The sequence below is a fragment of the Pungitius pungitius genome, chromosome 7 (assembly GCF_949316345.1).
Source record: "Pungitius pungitius chromosome 7, fPunPun2.1, whole genome shotgun sequence".
NCBI lineage: Eukaryota > Metazoa > Chordata > Actinopteri > Perciformes > Gasterosteidae > Pungitius > Pungitius pungitius.
In genome coordinates, this window is record NC_084906.1 from 11695819 (window position 1) to 11713267 (window position 17449).

At 41.4% G+C, this 17449-nt stretch overlaps 2 protein-coding genes across 6 annotated transcripts in view; one reads left to right on the forward strand and one right to left on the reverse strand.

Moving 5' to 3' along the window:
- rabgap1l (RAB GTPase activating protein 1-like) overlaps window positions 1-14291 on the forward strand; it is an 86898-nt gene extending 72607 nt beyond the window's left edge. For 3 of the 4 annotated variants that reach the window (XM_037469294.2, XM_037469296.2, XM_037469297.2), the window contains 8 exons: window positions 214-342; window positions 7805-7897; window positions 10427-10537; window positions 11029-11133; window positions 11781-11864; window positions 12323-12394; window positions 12935-13135; window positions 13479-14291. In XM_037469294.2, the coding sequence (XP_037325191.1) occupies window positions 214-342; window positions 7805-7897; window positions 10427-10537; window positions 11029-11133; window positions 11781-11864; window positions 12323-12394; window positions 12935-13135; window positions 13479-13634 (951 nt within the window). In that variant the 3' untranslated portion in view covers window positions 13635-14291. Of the gene's footprint in view, window positions 1-213; window positions 343-4308; window positions 4559-7804; window positions 7898-10426; window positions 10538-11028; window positions 11134-11780; window positions 11865-12322; window positions 12395-12934; window positions 13136-13478 lie in introns of those variants that run through there. The other variant, XM_037469298.2, reaches the window with a different exon arrangement.
- Window positions 14292-16170: 1879 nt separating this feature from the next.
- Window positions 16171-17449, reverse strand: part of LOC134102862 (interferon-induced protein 44-like) — a 30142-nt gene continuing 28863 nt past the window's right edge. For both annotated transcript variants that reach the window (XM_062563718.1, XM_037469300.2), the window contains exon 8: window positions 16171-16862. In XM_062563718.1, coding sequence (XP_062419702.1) covers window positions 16668-16862 — 195 coding nt within the window. In that variant the 3' untranslated portion in view covers window positions 16171-16667. The remainder of the gene's footprint in view (window positions 16863-17449) is intronic.

The following is a 17449-nucleotide window of genomic DNA, read 5'->3' on the forward strand; positions in this document are numbered from 1 at the left end:
AAATTATTTTGGCATTTTCTCAGGCATTTTGAGTTTTTTTTTTTTTCATGCCACATTTTTCTGCTGTAAGCTCTGCAATTCAATACTTCTAAGTGACTTTTTTTGTATTTGAACCTGTTTGATTTAAGTCAAAATTAGAATGATGATAAGAGATGTATATCGGTCTTCACACCCACTTCTTCTCTCCTTTCAATTCCTCCTGTCTTGCTCCAGACATCTAAAGAGGACCTCTTGCAGGCGGACTTTGAAGGTGCTCTCAAGTTCTTCAGAGTTCAGCTTCCAAAACGCTACAGAGCTGCAGAAAACGCACGCAGGCTTATGGAGCAGGCCTGCAACATCAAGGTAAAGGCGATCCTGGATTTTATTGATTTGTCCATGAAACACTACATCTCAGGAATAATGGTTGAGTTTTTAATTGGTATCCTTTACAAAATATCTCTCTTTTCGGTCTGTGAATTTGGATTATAGTCTTAAATTTCAGTTTTTTTATATAGAGTAGCTGTCAGTTAAAAGGAGCCGTGCCATCTTCATTGTTATATTTATTGAACTTTGAAGTGATTTATTTATTACTGTATGGAGATGTTAATCTATAATATCTTATTCTTTGTATATCTACTGTGTTGTTTAAATCTCTCACTGCTCTCATAGCGGTGTATTTGGCAGCAGAATGCAGCTGTTTTACCAAACCTGATCTTAAAAGCTTCTTGCACACTACCTGCCCAGTAGTTTTGCCATTTTATCTGTAGTTTAGTTTTGTACCTTTTATTAAACACCCTTACTCTTGGTCATTGGATACGGACTGAAAACAGCAGATACAAGATGGCTTCCATAGTTTTCTCCAAAGGTTACCAGGTTGCATACACCCCCACGCACGCACACATAATACACACACATCCCATTATCATTCTCATTTTGACCTTAATGAGGCTGCTGGCATTTCAGGAATCTGCTGATGTCACCAGAGACCAAAAGCAGCTGTGTGTGTGTGTGTGTGTGTGTGTGTGTGTGTGTGTGTGTGTGTGTGTGTGTGTGTGTGTGTGTGTGTGTGTGTGTGTGTGTGTGTGTGTGTGTGTGTGTGTGTGTGTGTGTGTGTGTGTGTTCCAAATTGCGCAAATAAGGTTCATGCGCGCGCGTAATTTAAACACCCGCGACCGAAAGTCCGTCTCGTGTGAGATATTTCTCGCTCGCAGGCTAATCTCTCCTCACGCTCGAAGGTGTTTTCTGCTCGATCGCTGTTGTTCTTTTTGACAGTAAGGGGGCGGAGCCAGTTACCATGGTATCTCTACATCTAATTGGTTACAAACCCCGTCTTTGGATTGGCTGAAGTTACGCATTCACAGAACCATAGAAGCCCATTTTCGCACTAAAGAAAGGGGATGGAAAGTCGGAATTATGAGATTAAACGTTGTCAAAACACAAACGTCCTCTCTGTAACTGTAGTGGACCGTAGATGACAACCAGCTGCAACCCTAATTTACCATTATTACCGGCACTCCTCCGGCCGCACATTAAGACCAATGCGTCCAGCTCGCAGACCGGTCCGTATTGGTAAAATGTTGTCTGAATGTGTAAATATCTTGCCAACTTTACCGAACTATGAAGGAGCCTGCGCATATCTTACCTCATAATTTAAATTTTCCAAAACTCGATCTGTATTGAAAGTTGTGCGGAAATGGGCTTCTATGGTTCTGTGAATGCATAACTTCAGCCAATCCAAAGAGGGGGTTTGTAACCAATTACTAGCTCCGCCCCCTTACTGTCAATAAGATCAACAGGGAGCGCGAGGAGAAATTAGCCTCGCGAGAAAGGAGGTTCACATTCCGCGAGCGAGCAAATATCTCGCCCGAAACCGACTTTCTCTCTCGGGGCGGATTTTTGCCTCCCGGATGTTTAATTTACGTGCGCGCATGAACCTCATTTGCGCTGTCGAATTTTGACAGTGATTTGCCGTCATACGCCTGCCGGTACAGGGTGTTGTGATCGAGGAAAACCGGGCTACCTGCCGGTCTGCGTTCTGTGTGCCCTCAGAGGGTGTTGTGGTGGAGGAAGGCAAGAGTTGACCGAGAACTTTTCATCTATAGATCTTTCTCATGAAAAAGCTTCAGTGAGTGAGCAGGTTGTGATGTTGTGTGTTCTGTGCAATGCCACATTAGCCAGAAGCCTTGGTGCTTGACATGGCCTATGTTTGGTGTGTTTTTGTGTTTTTCTGCATACAGGATTTCCCCCACTGCTGATCGCTGTTTATCTCTAATGGTTTGGCGGCATTTTGTTACTCGTGCACAATTCTGCTGAAATGCAAAGCATCGCGACAGGCCTTGTGTTGTGAAAAAGTACACACACACACTTGAACATGTACCTGCTCACTGAACTTCACACACATTACAGATTCATTCATCAATTCATAAACCTACATCCCCCGCATTCTTCCTAAACATATTCCTGTTTTCTTTATTATTATTGTTATTTTTATAATGGAACTATTGATAGTCTTCACTGAGGGTCATGTGCATTGAACTTTCCATTGAACCCTCCTTCCTCGTGTTCATAGGTTATCATAAGTCACACTTTTATTAATGTATTCCCTTGTATTTTTCACTTATAGTAATGGGTGAGCACATCAACATAATTATAGAGACACACACACCAGAAGCCACTGACTAAAGTATCATTAAAACGCAAATGAAAAGATGAATAGCGACTGTGCTCAGGCGGTAGAACTGAACTAACATGGTCAGTCCGTCTTGTGGGATGCCTCGGGTCAGAAAGGAACACTTTGTTTGCCTTTGCTTTTGTCTTAGTAATCTACGGCCGATGTTTCATTCCCCTGCTGTTCCTCAATTTCCTCTTGTGTTCGGCGTACATACTTTCCCCCTTTTCTTTCCGTTCTATCATTTCCTAGAGGAGCCCGGTAACTCTTCCCTTAGCACTACCTTCAGCGTTCTTCTCACTGGAGAGAAAATACTGAACTCTGTTGGAGTGTGAGATTTTTAACAATTTATCCTGAAATACATCTTAATACAAATACATATTCCGTGTGGATAAAAACTTTTACTATTCATCCAGTTTTTTTCTCCACTGACGACCAACGACATTCTAATACACCAACAGATCACACACGAGTACCGCAGATACAATTCTCTCCCACTAAGACTCATCGTCAAACACCATCAGAGAGAACGGGGGGAAACCAGCCCGTTCAAGACCTTTTTTCTCTCTCTTCACCCCCCTTTTGCATATTTTTCACTGTCAACGTCTAAATCGGATCCAGAGAACTCTGTAAGCTGCTTAAAACATCGAAAGAATTCACTGGCACCTTGGCTTGATTAACACAACGGGCAGTAGAATGGCTTAGCCTTGCAGGGGATTATGGGAAGAATTTGAATTTTTCAGCCTCCTTAAACATCCGCCCTACCGCAGTTGGAGTGATAACTTTTAAGGACTTTGAGAAAAAAGGAAGAGAGAATCTGTTTTTTATAGAAATATTTGACTGAATATGAAGCCCAATTTATTATTTTACAACACAAAATATTGATGGATTGGATTTAATATTCCACACAGTGCTGGCTTTCACAAATCAGTTATTGTATCCCCTCTCTTTATAAATGCATTATCTCTTGAAACCCTGACAACTATTGAGCTAAAAACTAGACTCTACTCACATTCACATTCATCAACAAAATGGCCGTCTATGGTGCAGCGAGATAGGATTGGGGCAGGTGGATAGCGGGCACCAAAAGGCACATGATGAGAGAAATACAGACGGTTGTTAATGCATCTCTGTTGACATCCATTGGCAGGTAGTTTTTAGCCACGGGGTCTTGTGGGAGAGGATACTGCAGCATTCTGGCACTGTCAAGGACAGCCTTGATGTCGCTTTCACTTCGCTTGCTGGGTTTCTTCTGTTGGAAGGATGTGGAACTATGAACGATTAGTCACTGTGGTTGATCTGACAACTTCCTTCCGATCTCTCTTTAGCTCAAACACACATGCGCAAGCACAGCTTTTATCTTTATCTGCAACAGGAAACAGAAAGAAAACAAAATGTCCTGTGCGTAACAGCGGGAGGGAGCGAGGGAGACGTAGAGGGAGAGAGAGAGAGAGAGGAGGGGGATGGACTCACTCAGTGGAAAGAAAGAAAGTCACCTCATCATCCTGTCACACACTTCTAGCGTTACAGAGAGGGAGAGGGAGAAAACAAACAGGTGTGTTGTACTATGCTCCCCCCCCCCCCCACCCACACACACACCCTCCTGCTCTCAGTGGGCGGGGCTCGGCTCCTGGGGCACTCTTGAAAGCAGCCAGTCGTAGTCTTCACTCTCGGAGAGAAACCCAAATCTATCAGCTGCATTCCGCGCCTCCCTTCTCTGCCACTTTTCCTCTTTCCTCTTGTTCATCCTGCACGTCGTTGTCGTTGTTTGGAGCTAGAGGAGTCAACATGATGCAGGAGGTGTCCATAATGGTTGCATACGACGCTCATGTAGTCGACCGACCGGGTGAGGAGGACACATTGACTCGCTTGGTCGCCCACTCCAGACCTCTGAGACCTCTCAGACCGGTGGTAGGTCTGTTTCTTTGGTCCTTCCAGTTGTCTTTCTTTTATTGTCATCTCTATCTGTTCGCTTAGTTCCTCCTTACATCCCTCTCTATGAATCGGGTGTATTTCTATTTTAGCTCTGATGGGAGACATTCCCAAATTTTCCTTCTCACCTTCATCTTGAGCAGTTTTTAGATAAGGGAAAGAGGAATGCATTCCATTCTAATGTAATCTCATTTTCTCAATTTATAGTTCTTTTCATTTTGGTATTTGTTTTATAAAAAGCAGGCGAAAGTTCGATTCCAAAAAAACTAACTACATGTTTCTCTTCATGTGGTCAATGAGGTTAACTCATGTATGATGATCTGCTTCATAGGCGTTGGGAATACCAACTAAAACCCAATTTAGTTACTGCTGTGTGTTGTGCTACTGAAAGTGTGTCCGATGTTTGAGACAGAGTTTTGTCAGTCACTCGTTTGTGGCTGCCAGTTGTCTTCAATTACGGATACAATTTTGGAATCAATCTTGGAATCAATCGAATCCTTTATTTGTGGGCGTGTGTGTGTTTGAATGTGTGTAATGCAGAGATGTATGAACCCACATTACCAAACAGAAACATACAAGTTTTTTATTGCCTTTATTTCATTCATACAATGAAGCACTTTTATTGAACCACATTTTTCCTATACCTAATTTCCATCCTGTGAGTAACTGAAATCCATGGCCACGTTCTTAATGAGATGTTGAGTTTGTTTTGTCCTTGTTTTGAAATTCAAACCCATGGACTAGCAGTTTATATAATAGCGTATCGCCGTTTCAATTCTCATACACACACACATACACGCCAAATATAACTGTACAGTGCGTGATCTCCGGTTGGAGGTTTGGGACCAATTTCATTTTCTGCAGCAGGGATTCAGGTCAGGAATCTATATGTGGGCCTGGTACCATTTCCTGTGGCACCAGCCGCTTTAATCGCATTACCTCAATCCAAGTGGCCTTCGTCCTCCAACTAGACTTTCAATATGTATACACTGAAAGAATAGCACGCATGAGGATGCCGTAGAAGGTACAAACCCTTTGTTGGGGGCTTGTCTGTTCAATAGCTAGTGTGAAACTGATAGCTGATAACTTGTAAGGTTGATGAACTTAGAACCGCTACTTACTAAGTCATTGAATATATCAGCCACACAATGAAGAATTATATAAATATCAGTCCGTCTCCAGGCTAAAGTCGGGTACTTTTTGGTAGAAATTGTGTCAGTTTGTGGAATTTACTTTTCAACACGTCATTGCATCAGATGGTTTTCAACAAAAATGGCTACCGGACCAGGAAGCACTGAGGCAGTTTTTCTTGAAAGGGGCAGATCCTGTGTGATGAAAGCTGTTGTGGTTCTGTGTGTTTGATAAAAGCCTTACCTCTATCAGGAGCGCTAGAGTGTGTGTTTTACGGGTGTTGGAGAGTTGCATAATCAGTAGCTGGACTTCAGCTTGTCAATTAGATGATTCTGGTTTTAATGTGTAAGTCAGGAGAGAACTTAACACTTAAGTGCAAATGTACAAAGTTTGGATTAATTTCCACATTTAATTCAATGAAATGAATGAGAAAGTGTGTCCATACTGTTGACTGGTATTGTACATGTAAAATGTAACGATTCATGAAGTGTAGTTTTTTTTTATTTTCTCCACAATCAAAATAAGTCTATTGTCTATTCAAGACACACTTCCCCAGGCAGTAATTTACAATGTAGCAATTGAGTTTCTTTAAACTCCATGTGTTAAATTGGAAAATCTAACTGGAGCGAGAGAACGGATCATACTTACTGGCTATGTGAGTTTGTAAACTTCATCACATACTGGAAGCTTGGAAAATATGACACAGCCAGAGTCTTTAAATGGTGGGGTAGATTTTTGCGGAGCGACGCTTAAAGGCCATGAATGAGTGTGTGAGAGGAGGTGAAAGCACAAATTGATGAATTTGAGCATCTCATGAAACACACACATCACATGTCACTCTCTGTCATCAATTTCCCCTGATTAACTTGATTATTGCAGGCATTTTAATTACTCATTTTCAACTTTCAGGACACATACATTTACATTTTATAAATGAGATTCCCTTTCATGGTCATTCCACAGAGTAAATTTCAAGCCTCTTTTTAATACTACTCGACTGACTGACTGACATGTCTTTCTTTTTTTTACTATTATACTAGTAAATTATGAACATATAGCAGAAAAAAACTGTTCCATCAAGAATAACATAAACATACTAGAAGTGTTAGATCTAAAATTATTTTTAATAGATTATTATTGGGCCAGATGGGATCTTTCTGCCATGGAAGACGGGATTCATTTCATACACAACATCAAGCATGCAAGAGGTAAATTGCATACGAGGGTGGTACATTAAGTACTTGACTCGACAGACACGAACCCATGGCAGTCTCAGAGGAGTGGGGTCATGTGACTGGGACTGACTCAGAATCCCCAGCACTACTGGTGGTTGCTATGGTAAGGCCGTTTCCACACCGGGGAGATAATGTTACCACCCACCTGAATCTCACACACAGATGCAGTTCAGCATCATCGTTGCTGTCTCATATGTCACTGTTGTTCTGTTAAAAACTAGCTGTTGGGGGAGAATTGTTGAGCTCCATATTGTGAGTCTCTCAGGAACTCGGTGTGTGACCTTTCTTTAGAAACGTGTGACCTGACAGAGTTCATGCCACATAAGCCCCAATTGTTTTGAATTACTTTCACAGACAGTTACAACACTGACAATTTCCTGTGTGAAGATAGATGCATTATGTGGTATCTTTGTGTGAATTTTACTTTATAGATGGAGATTTAGATTTTCCATTAGTATTGCTTGACATTTTAATGGTCTGTAGCTTTTCAGTATCCATCCTGCCTTAACTAAAGGTCACACGTTCAATCAGTAGTTTTGACCAAAATATATGACTAAATATGTACATATCAATAAAGAAAGACATGAGAGAATATAGGAGAATGATAGCAACATTTGTTTTTCCGAACCGGACATATTTAAAAGTATAGTAGGCCTTTTGTTGTATTTGGATATTTGAATGACTACTTATGCCTTATATTTTAAGCATTTATACCATTGACTCTGCGCTCTTATTTTACACTTTATAGGAAGGGTTGCATATTGTTTACTGAGATAAACAGCATTGGTTTTGTAGCAGTGGGTGACATCGCTCATCCTGTTGACTTTAATCTCACGCTTTTTTAAATTAATTTTTTTAGGTTCCAACGAAAAAGCTGAAGAAGTTTGAAAAGGAATATCAGACACTGAGAGAGAGTCAGCTGCAACAAGAAGACCCCATCGACCGATTCCAGGTAGGACGCAAACACACTCGTACGTTAGGATGCAAGATGTCTTACTTTTCTGACATTATTTGTTCCAGAAGCACATACCTGAATCTTACTTGATTATTTTATTGAATTGCTTCTCAGATCGTGTTCAGATGGTAAGAAAACGCTTGGCTCTTTGATATATATTTTAAGAGTTTCTGTTGTAGTAATTTTTTGCTAAAATTAGCGCCATGTTTCTAAAATTAGACGTCTCCTGTGAATACGATGTCGTCGGCCGATGTTTGGGACATGGTTCTGGCTGAAAACACATCACACATTTTCACTATTAAACATCTGACGTTTATTTTTGGGCGAAGTTGCAGGAGGTTTTTTTGGCTGCTGAAAGTCATTTTATCTTCAGAGTGCAATGACAGGAGAGGTGAGGCACTTTTTTTAGACATTCAGACAAAGGCAGCAGACGACATCTTTTCGTTTCATTTGCTTTGTTGTATCAGAATATCTGTCATTTCCTCTTGATCCTCTTTAAAAATTAATGTTGGGTTTTTCCAATATTGTTTTTTCCAATATCAGGTCAGGAAACAGATTAGTTATCTTCCCCAAATTTGTCAAGCATTTAAACCAAACTGAACGGTTCAGATAATCATTTGTATTGCAATAGTTAAGAGAACTAAGTTAATCTCTTTCCATAAGCACTGATCATTTAATGTGGAAAGCATACATTTTAAGTAGTGGACGATTCTTAGTTAAGCATCTTGTTCCTGATCTTACTTTGCCAGGTCCTGGCAAAGTAAGATCATTTTACTTTATGACTTTCAGCATATTCAACTGCTAATGCTGAAATGTTGTTTTTAGACCCAAGTTATTTGACTTAAAATAGTGTTTATCTGGATATGCAGAGGATATAATGTTTGTTCCGGGTTACTCAGCAGTCGCCCTTCTTTCACAACACTGCAATGTAGTGGATCAGCGCATTGTCAGCCACATGTCTTATGCAAGCACATATAACTGCATTTGGCTTGAACTGAATGGATTTCAAAATGCTCGCCTGTCTAGCTGAAAACTAGATAACGTTTTTGCAGCAATCATTGTGTCCTGAGATGAGTCAAAACGGTCGGGTAGAAAGCAACATTCTTGTTGCTAAACACAAGTGATTCGTTCAGAGCTGAAAAGGCTGCTGGTTCTGGAGGAAAGGAAGGAAGGACTTTTTTCGTTGGTAAAATGACTATCAGCCATATCGGAAAGACTTTCTTACAGAGCGAGAAGACGAAACAGGAATGTTGCTGCGTCTAAATGAGCGAATTAAATAACACTTTTACTGAAGGAATTGTTCTTTGAGGGATAGTCACAGAACATTTCTGTATGGTTTATACTCTTGGTTCAGGTATGTACTTGCTGTATTGTTTGAGCTTTGTGCCTCGTTTCCTTTAAAGTAGATTTGTGAATTTTTAGGCCAGTGGTACTTTTCTTCAGCTGTATTCATCTCAGTACAAAATAAAAGCATTGGAAAGAGGAATTTAAGAAGAGGGGTTGCGAGGGTGGGATCCTGAGTTGGAGTTCAGTCCGAGCTGCTGGAGGCTCGACACACACGTTGTTGTTGTTGTTGTGTGACTATGGACAGCAGCACGGTTAGCTATATTGTACAGGAAATTAAAATGTTATACATGCCAGTCATTTATTTTTCTAAATGGCCATGATATAGACTTTTTTGCAAGATTTTCAGAGGAAGTGTGGAATATTTGAGTGTAAGGGCTCAGATGTTAAATCACTTTAAAACATGATGTAAAGACAGCTGTAGCAGCAAGCATGAAGCAGTGTAAGTCTTTCCCTGGTTTTCCCAAATGAAACCCACAGGAGGGTATTAATTACATCTAAAGAGCAGCATACAAACTGTCCCAGAAACATGTGACTGAGTGTCTTCTGTGCACAGCTGTTTGGGGGAAATGTACATTTGCACTTTTTGATCTGCTTGGTTATACCGTCGTCATTCTATACATTAACTAATATTATGTAGATGTGTGTGTGAGAAGTTAGTTGGGGCAGAAGAGGTCATCGTTAGGGGGACAGGATGTCAGGGTCAGGTGACATGACCGTCATGTGAGACTGTTTACAGGCGGACCAGTAGTCATGAGACTCCACTAATGGTTACAATGCAGGCTTTAAGATTAAGGGGTTGTGTGCGTGCGTGCGTGCGTGTGTGTGTGTGTGTTACAAGGCTGCAACAATAAATTGAGATTATTACAATGGCTTTTGCTTTTCAATTAAAGCATCTTTAGTTCCCAGAACAGAGTTTTGAAATTGTTCTTATGAACCTGTTTAAATACACGCCCTGTAAAACAAAAAGTGTTTAATGCTGTTGTTTTTTAGTTTTGCTATCAGAATACTTGCTGAATGTTTTTTTAATTCACAGCATTCAGGTAAAAACAAAACATCACATTGTGTACTAAGACTTGAACTAAAACCTCGTTAAAAAGTGTTTCGTGCTCTAGAGTGCATAGAAAATGCTTTCAGTTTCCCGCACTCATACTATGTCCAACTGTGTGTATGTTTGTCCAGAGGGAGAACCGTCGTCTTCAGGAGGCCAGTATGCGGCTGGAACAGGAGAACGACGACTTGGCCCATGAACTGGTCACCAGCAAGATCGCCCTTCGGAACGACCTCGACCAGGTAACACGGCACGTCCTCCCCACAGTGTAGTTTCCTGACTTCTCGTCTCATGTTAAAGCTGAATGACTTTATTAACTGCATTCAATGATTTATAAATAGAGCTGAATATTATGAAGGAGAAGGATAACATGCTGTGGATGGGAATTTGAAATTCACTGCGCCCAGTGATTCCTTTGGTCATTTCCGAAAGATCACCAAATATAGCTGTACCTGTAAAAGCGGTTCCTCGCCTTTCCTGATATCAAACGCACACCTTTAACAGCAATTGTTGAGGTGGTTGTGAGCTTTTGACTTGTAAACCCATCTCACTGCTGGAGGACTGTGGTGGGAAGTCCTCCGTGTAGAACTGTATTTATGGATTAATAGTAAAGGTTATAAAGCTGGAATTGTATCAAATGTGCACTCAGAGGGTTGTGTGAGACCGACTCTGTGTTAAGGTTGCCGATTTGGTATCAATTGGAGGGATTGTTTGTTTGTGCCTGTGCGCTCAGGCAGAAGACAAGGCTGATGTTCTGAACAAAGAGCTGCTGAGCACCAAGCAACATCTGGTGGAGACGGAGGAGGAGAAGAGACGACAGGAGGAGGAGACGGCTCAGGTAACACCCCTCGTTAGGCTCCTTAACTTACTGCCATCCTTATTTCTCAATTACCTCATTGTATTTCTTTTTTTTTTAAACAATTGCTTTAACTACTTTTGATGGCGCAACAAAGCGCCAGCATAGTGACGTCCAACTTAGTAAACGGGCATGTGAGCGGGATGCACACTCTTGTTGTTGATTCCAGGTTACACACCCGCGTGAGGCCCAAATTGTCGGTGCTGGTTTACAGAAAAATGTCCTAATTACAATAAATTAAGAAGATACCAAAATATACCAGCAGAGTGCAGGACTCGGCAGACAGATGCCCACACACACATCCGGTGGATCTGATGATTATGAAGGATCATTTCTACATATTTTTAAAGGAACGCTGCATGATATACCATATTTCACTAACACAATATTTCCCTCCACAACCTGTAAGTGTGGTTACTATTGATCACCAAAGTGGCCAATATAGAGAGACTGATGCAGTGTGCTTTTTAAAGCCAGTGTCTGCAAAGTGGATGTTTGATTGTTAATCATTGTCAAGGATCATTTGTCACTATTATGTACAAACATGTACAAACATTTGTTAAAGTGTTGTGTCAGCTTTCCCTGCGTTACAACTTTGTGTTTTTGTCACGTTGTTTTGTTTCTCCCAGCTGAAAGAAGTGTTCAGGAGGGAGCTAGAAAAAGCAGAGCTGGAGATCAAGAAAACCACAGCGATCATAACTGAATACAAACAGGTTGGTTTTCCATCCATATTTATATGAAAATAAATGAATAAACATCTCATTTGCTCTGTACAGTATTTACAGCATATTACAAGTTAACTGCAAAGGTTAAACCTTTTGTTTCTAGTCCCACTGTTTCTCTAACTGTTTTTATAATTTGTTGATACGTATTATTGGTACAAACAGTAATTACTTTTTACTCTTCTTAAAAAACTCTATCAGTCATTCCCACTGCTCATATCCAAAAAGTTCAATATCCTTTACTGCTTTAAAAACAATTTGCACACAGACAGGGTGATGTTAAGTTTGAACCGGCCGGAGCCCAAAGAACAATGTTTGTTTCTTTCTTAAAAGGGAGGAGATGTGCGTGTGAGACAACACTGTTTTGATTGAAAAGATCCTAATTGATTTGACCTTGTAGTTGCATTGTGTCGTCTCATACATAAACCAGCGTCCTAAACTTGTTACAGATCTGCTCCCAGCTGAGCACCAGGCTAGAAAAACAACAAGCGGCAACAAAAGAGGAGCTGGACTTCGTCAGGGTGAGCTGTCAATCCACGGCTACTGTAGCAGGAGGCAGATGCGAGTTAGGAGATGCAAACTTTTAATCAAAACTAGAAGGTTGTATCAAACGAACAAATTCCTTACAGAGACTGTTGTGACTTTCAGTTTGCCTAAGACAAACCCGGGTTCCAACTATAAAGAACCTATCCACCATTTTTTAGCCATCGTAAAGCATGTGATATTCTCGAGTGTGATAGAGACTCAGGGCATTCTTCTTAATGTAATGTTTTACCAGGAAAGGGAATATTTAAAAGCATTTAGGACACTAACACTGTAGTAACTCTTATGTCACGGTGGTTGGTGATGGTTGGTTCACCACAGGACTCTGCCCACGGTAACACAACACTTTAGCCATTTTACATACACGTCATTGTGAGAAACAAATGAGGACTTACAATAGATTGTGACAAGTGATTCTAGGTGGACAGCCATGTGCTTTTACCTGAGCCCACATGTCTCTGCAGCGTTCATCTCACCAAACCTTGCTAATGTGCATCCTCCATTGTGTTCCCATGCAGAGTAAAGTATTAGGCTGTGACAACTGTAGGGACCTTTTCACAACCCTGGGATCCCTTCAGGCGTCGTCCCCTGGCCGAGACAAGACGTACAGCGAGCCGTCCGACGAGGAGAAGGACGGACTGAAGGAGCAGCTTAGGCACCTGGAGCTGGAGCTGGCACAGACCAAACTGCAGCTGGTGGAGGCCAAGTGTCGCATCCAGGTCAGCAGCACCGGGAGGCTCAGCCATGTCAAGAACAATAATAACGGCCGCACAGATGCTAACGTGCTGGTTTTTAACGCATCCGACAAACAGCAAACATTGTCTCATTAGCACAAAGCACCGCTGAGGCTTCTTCATCAGTTCTGCTGAAGTTTGGTGACAAACCAAATGTTGACACACAAAGAACATTGATTTAAAAGACTGTTCATTTTGCTCGTATGTGATTGGAGATGTGTTTTGTAGCTGGACGGGCTGGATAAAGTGCAGGAATACACAGCCACGTGACAATGTGTTTTCGATAATCTCCCACTGAGTCCTATTTGGTCCTCTTGTGTCTTTGCAGGAGCTCGAGCACCAGCGGGGAGTACTGATGAACGAGGTGCAGGCGGCAAAGAACTCGTGGTTCAGCAAGACTCTGGGCTCCCTGAAGAGCTCTACCTCCTCTTCCTCCAGCTCCACATCCCAGACCCCCTCCTCTCCAAAGGAGGGCCCTGCCTAGAGGACCCTGCCTCCATCTGTCATTCCCCTGCAGGACGCACATTACAGCTGAGGAACACAGGTTGAAGGAAACAAGCAGCCGAGATATGTAGTATTCCTTTTCCAGCCACTTGCAAAGCAGAGCTCACCAGCCTCTTGGACTCCAGACAGAACACAACACCGCGAGGAGGATAGAGGCGAGACACTGGACCAGCCACCTGTCTTCCACCAAGCGTTTACGTTGGAGTGAACAAAGAAAATGTCCACCAATGATCCTCTCTGCATTATCTGTAATGACCACTGAACTTAATGTTGTTTTTTAACTTTTTATTTTCAGTCGTTGCTGACCCTGTTTTGTGGTTCTCGTCACAGGTGAACTGAATGAACCTATACAATGGCATCGCTCATACGGGTGAATGATTTAGCTCCACCTTGTGACAAGATAATGCTTCTGCAGTCATAATACATTTATCTGTATGAGATTATGTTTTAGGTAGCATAACATCCAGTCCCACAAGTGGGACAATATTTAAATAAAAGCTATAGGGAGGTTCATTATAAGAGATGCTAAAAGTATGCCGCATAGAAATTTAGTGATCTTCATCGAGCAAAGCCACAGAACAAGGGAAAAGGAATACTTCAGTCTGCAGATCTACTGCAGTCAGTCTTAGAACAGGTTGACACAATAAGTTGTATTTCATTTCAGTAATATAACGTAAACAATGTTGTCATATAAATATGTATAACTAATTATTGATTTTTGTAATAATCTTGTACAGTTCTTTGAGAAGAAAAAAGTTCTTTTGTTAATCTTTTTGTTTTACTGTTTGGATTTTGAATGCTACATGTTGACGTAAGCACAGTGTGTGATCAAGTTGGTCGACTCCAAATGCTGAAGAACCAAAGTGACAACCAGCAGAGATCCTAATGTGCTTAATGTGCCCACTCTGTTTGTTCATCACCAGTTGAAATAACTCTCAGTGTGCTGTATCACACTGAAATCCATTGAGTCAAATGTTTTTGATTGCCTTCTCCTGTGTTTCACTACATGCAGATGTCCAACATCCAGTGATCGTTTTGTTATGATCACAACAGAAATGGTCTCATTTCCCTTTCTGTAACCGTTCCGTCCTTTGATATTTTAATAATGATTCATTTGGAATTACTACAAATGAACCGTAGTTGTAAATGTTCAGCTTTGAAGGTGTTTTTTAATCCAGTTGTTTTAAGGTGTAGTTGGAGGTATCGGGACTAGTGAGTTTTCTCCCATTTGTTTTTAACAAACAGGAAACCGGAGGTGTCCTCAGAGTGCAGATCTCACTGCATTGACCACAACAATTAGCTGACCCCCCTCTAAAGCGCAGTAAAACGCAGGAAGCAGCAGCAGCAGCTGTCGAGTTGTGACGAGGTAAAGCAGTCTGGTTCCGTTACAAACTGTTCATCAGAGTGGCTGTGTAAGACTCCCGGTCAGGTGCCGTGTGAGGGTAGTGAGTGAGAAGTGAGCAAGCGGCCACAACTGGAGCGACACAATTGAATGCGTTCTTCTGCAGCAGAATACGAGACGAGCGTCGGGACAGACGTGGAGAAGAAAATGTTCTTCCAAAGAGCCAGGTAGAGAAACTGAGAGCATCCATCTCCTGTGTGACGCACACAAAACCTTCTTTCCGTCTTCAAGTTTTTTTGATTAATTTGAGTCCTTCTATAGTACAATGTGTGCTCTGAAGTATCCGTTGCATAAGATGTATAGAACGTTAAGCAAGATTATGTTGCAATATTCAAAGAGTCCAATAACCATTTGCACAGCTTTCCATCCAGTGAAAGAGGGCACAGGGGTCAGTTTGCTGCCTAAATTCAGGAAGTCTGTGTTTTTGCCTTCACATGCTGTACTAGCAGGCAGTGCTGCAGGGACGGTGCCAAATGTCCCACTTTACTTTCCCTTCTGGTTGTCACTCAAATCAGGCTTTGGACTCTGCCCTGTGTGTACTTTGTGTGAGTGTGTTGTTGATGTGTGTATGTACAAGTGTGTTCAGCACTGTTATTCCACTGCTTGAAGTTGAAATGGTTTCTTCTTCCCGTTGCTGCCTTTCCTTCCCGTTGACGAGCGTAGCCGCTGGCTGATGAGAGGAAAGCCGTCTGACACTTTGAAATGTCGGCGAGTGCCATAAGAGCCCCCCCCCAAACCCCTCCTCTCTCCGTCCCCACTGGTCGTGATCATATCGACAGATGTGCTCATGATCTTCTCCACCAGGGGGCTCCCAGTATGACCTCCACTCCCTCGACGGGGCCCTGAGCACCTGGAAGGAACCATTGAATATTACGTGTGTGTTTGGCATCTCCAGGACATTCCTGCTTCCCTTTTGTTCATAACTCTTGTTGGTCGTGACAGTCGCCGTACAAAGTCGTACAACCATTTTAATGTAATATGTTGCCAAGCCGGAGAAAGCTCCTTGTCTTTTAATGCGCACTAACAGAAAAGCTTTATTTTTTATTTCTCCATTTTAAAAGCTGGCCTGAGCAGTTTTTTTAAAACTTATTGTCACAGAGAGAACGGCTGCCATTTCACTTTAATTCAATTGTTTTCATCAATTACAAAGGCATGTGTGACTCTGATAAGAAGATGTGTGCTGTGTGGCGGTCTTGTAACGCAGAGAGGGACTGTACTCAGCTGGTCCGACTCCAACAGCTGTACAATAACACTCTGACATCAATAAATTTCTGTTTTTCTGTTCATTCACGCACTTTGAGCTTCTATTAAACAACAAAATAGCAAGTTCTATATGACAACCTATTAATTTTATACTATTATAAAATATTCTAAAAAGAATAAAAATGAATTACTACAGCTTGATGGGGACACAAAAGGAATAAGTTGATAGTTTAGCATTAGCACTGATGGAAAGTTAGGAACCACTTGTTTTTTTCCATAACAATAGTTTATTGTTATCAGACGTATTCATTGGTTATGAATGGTATTAATCAGACTGGACCTGACAATCCAGTAACTTTTCAAAACAGTTGGACAAGATATAAACATCCTCTGTGCTTCTTTTATTCATTATTTGGTTTTAACTTTGCTGCTGAGTCTGTCACTGAGATCATCAAAGTAACATTCAGTGGAACGAAACATCTGGATGATGGCGGTGAGAAGAAGGATGTCACAGTTTTGATCCAACTCAAATTCTTTGCTGTAGTTCTTCACCGGAACAACACAGGACATTGGCACACCGACCCGAACACCAACCTCCTGCATCTGAATCACAATAGCAACACAAAATATGCCAATGAGAGTAGTTTAAATATATATATAATAACAATAATTGCATTCATTTAAGAAAAGTGGCAAGTTGTGTTTGTATTAACACTTTCACAGAAGAGACATTGGCTCGTATTACCATCAATAACAACCCATCCAAAATGTTATTACTGTACATTTGAGCCGCTACTTTACACATGTGAACTGAATAATTTAACAAAAGGTTCATTTAAATCTAGATTATGATTTCATGTTCTCGCATGGTTTAGATCAGTGTTTCTCAACTAGTGGGTCGCGGACCCGTTTGTAGTGGGTCGCGGGCCTTTGTATGGGAAAATTAAAAAAATAATAAAAAATAAATTTATCCCGCGATTTTATTTTGAAGGGACTTTTTGTAATGCAGCGGAGCTTCGTCTTTTTTTCGGGCTCGTCCGTCCATGTTTTCCGTCAGCGCGGCAATTAGAATGCGGAAGCAACCGATCGAATTGGGTCGCGGCTTGTCATTAAGGGGTAAAGGTGGGTCCCGGAGCCAGACAAGTTGAGAACCACTGGTTTAGATGCAGGAAAGCCAAAATTAATCCACA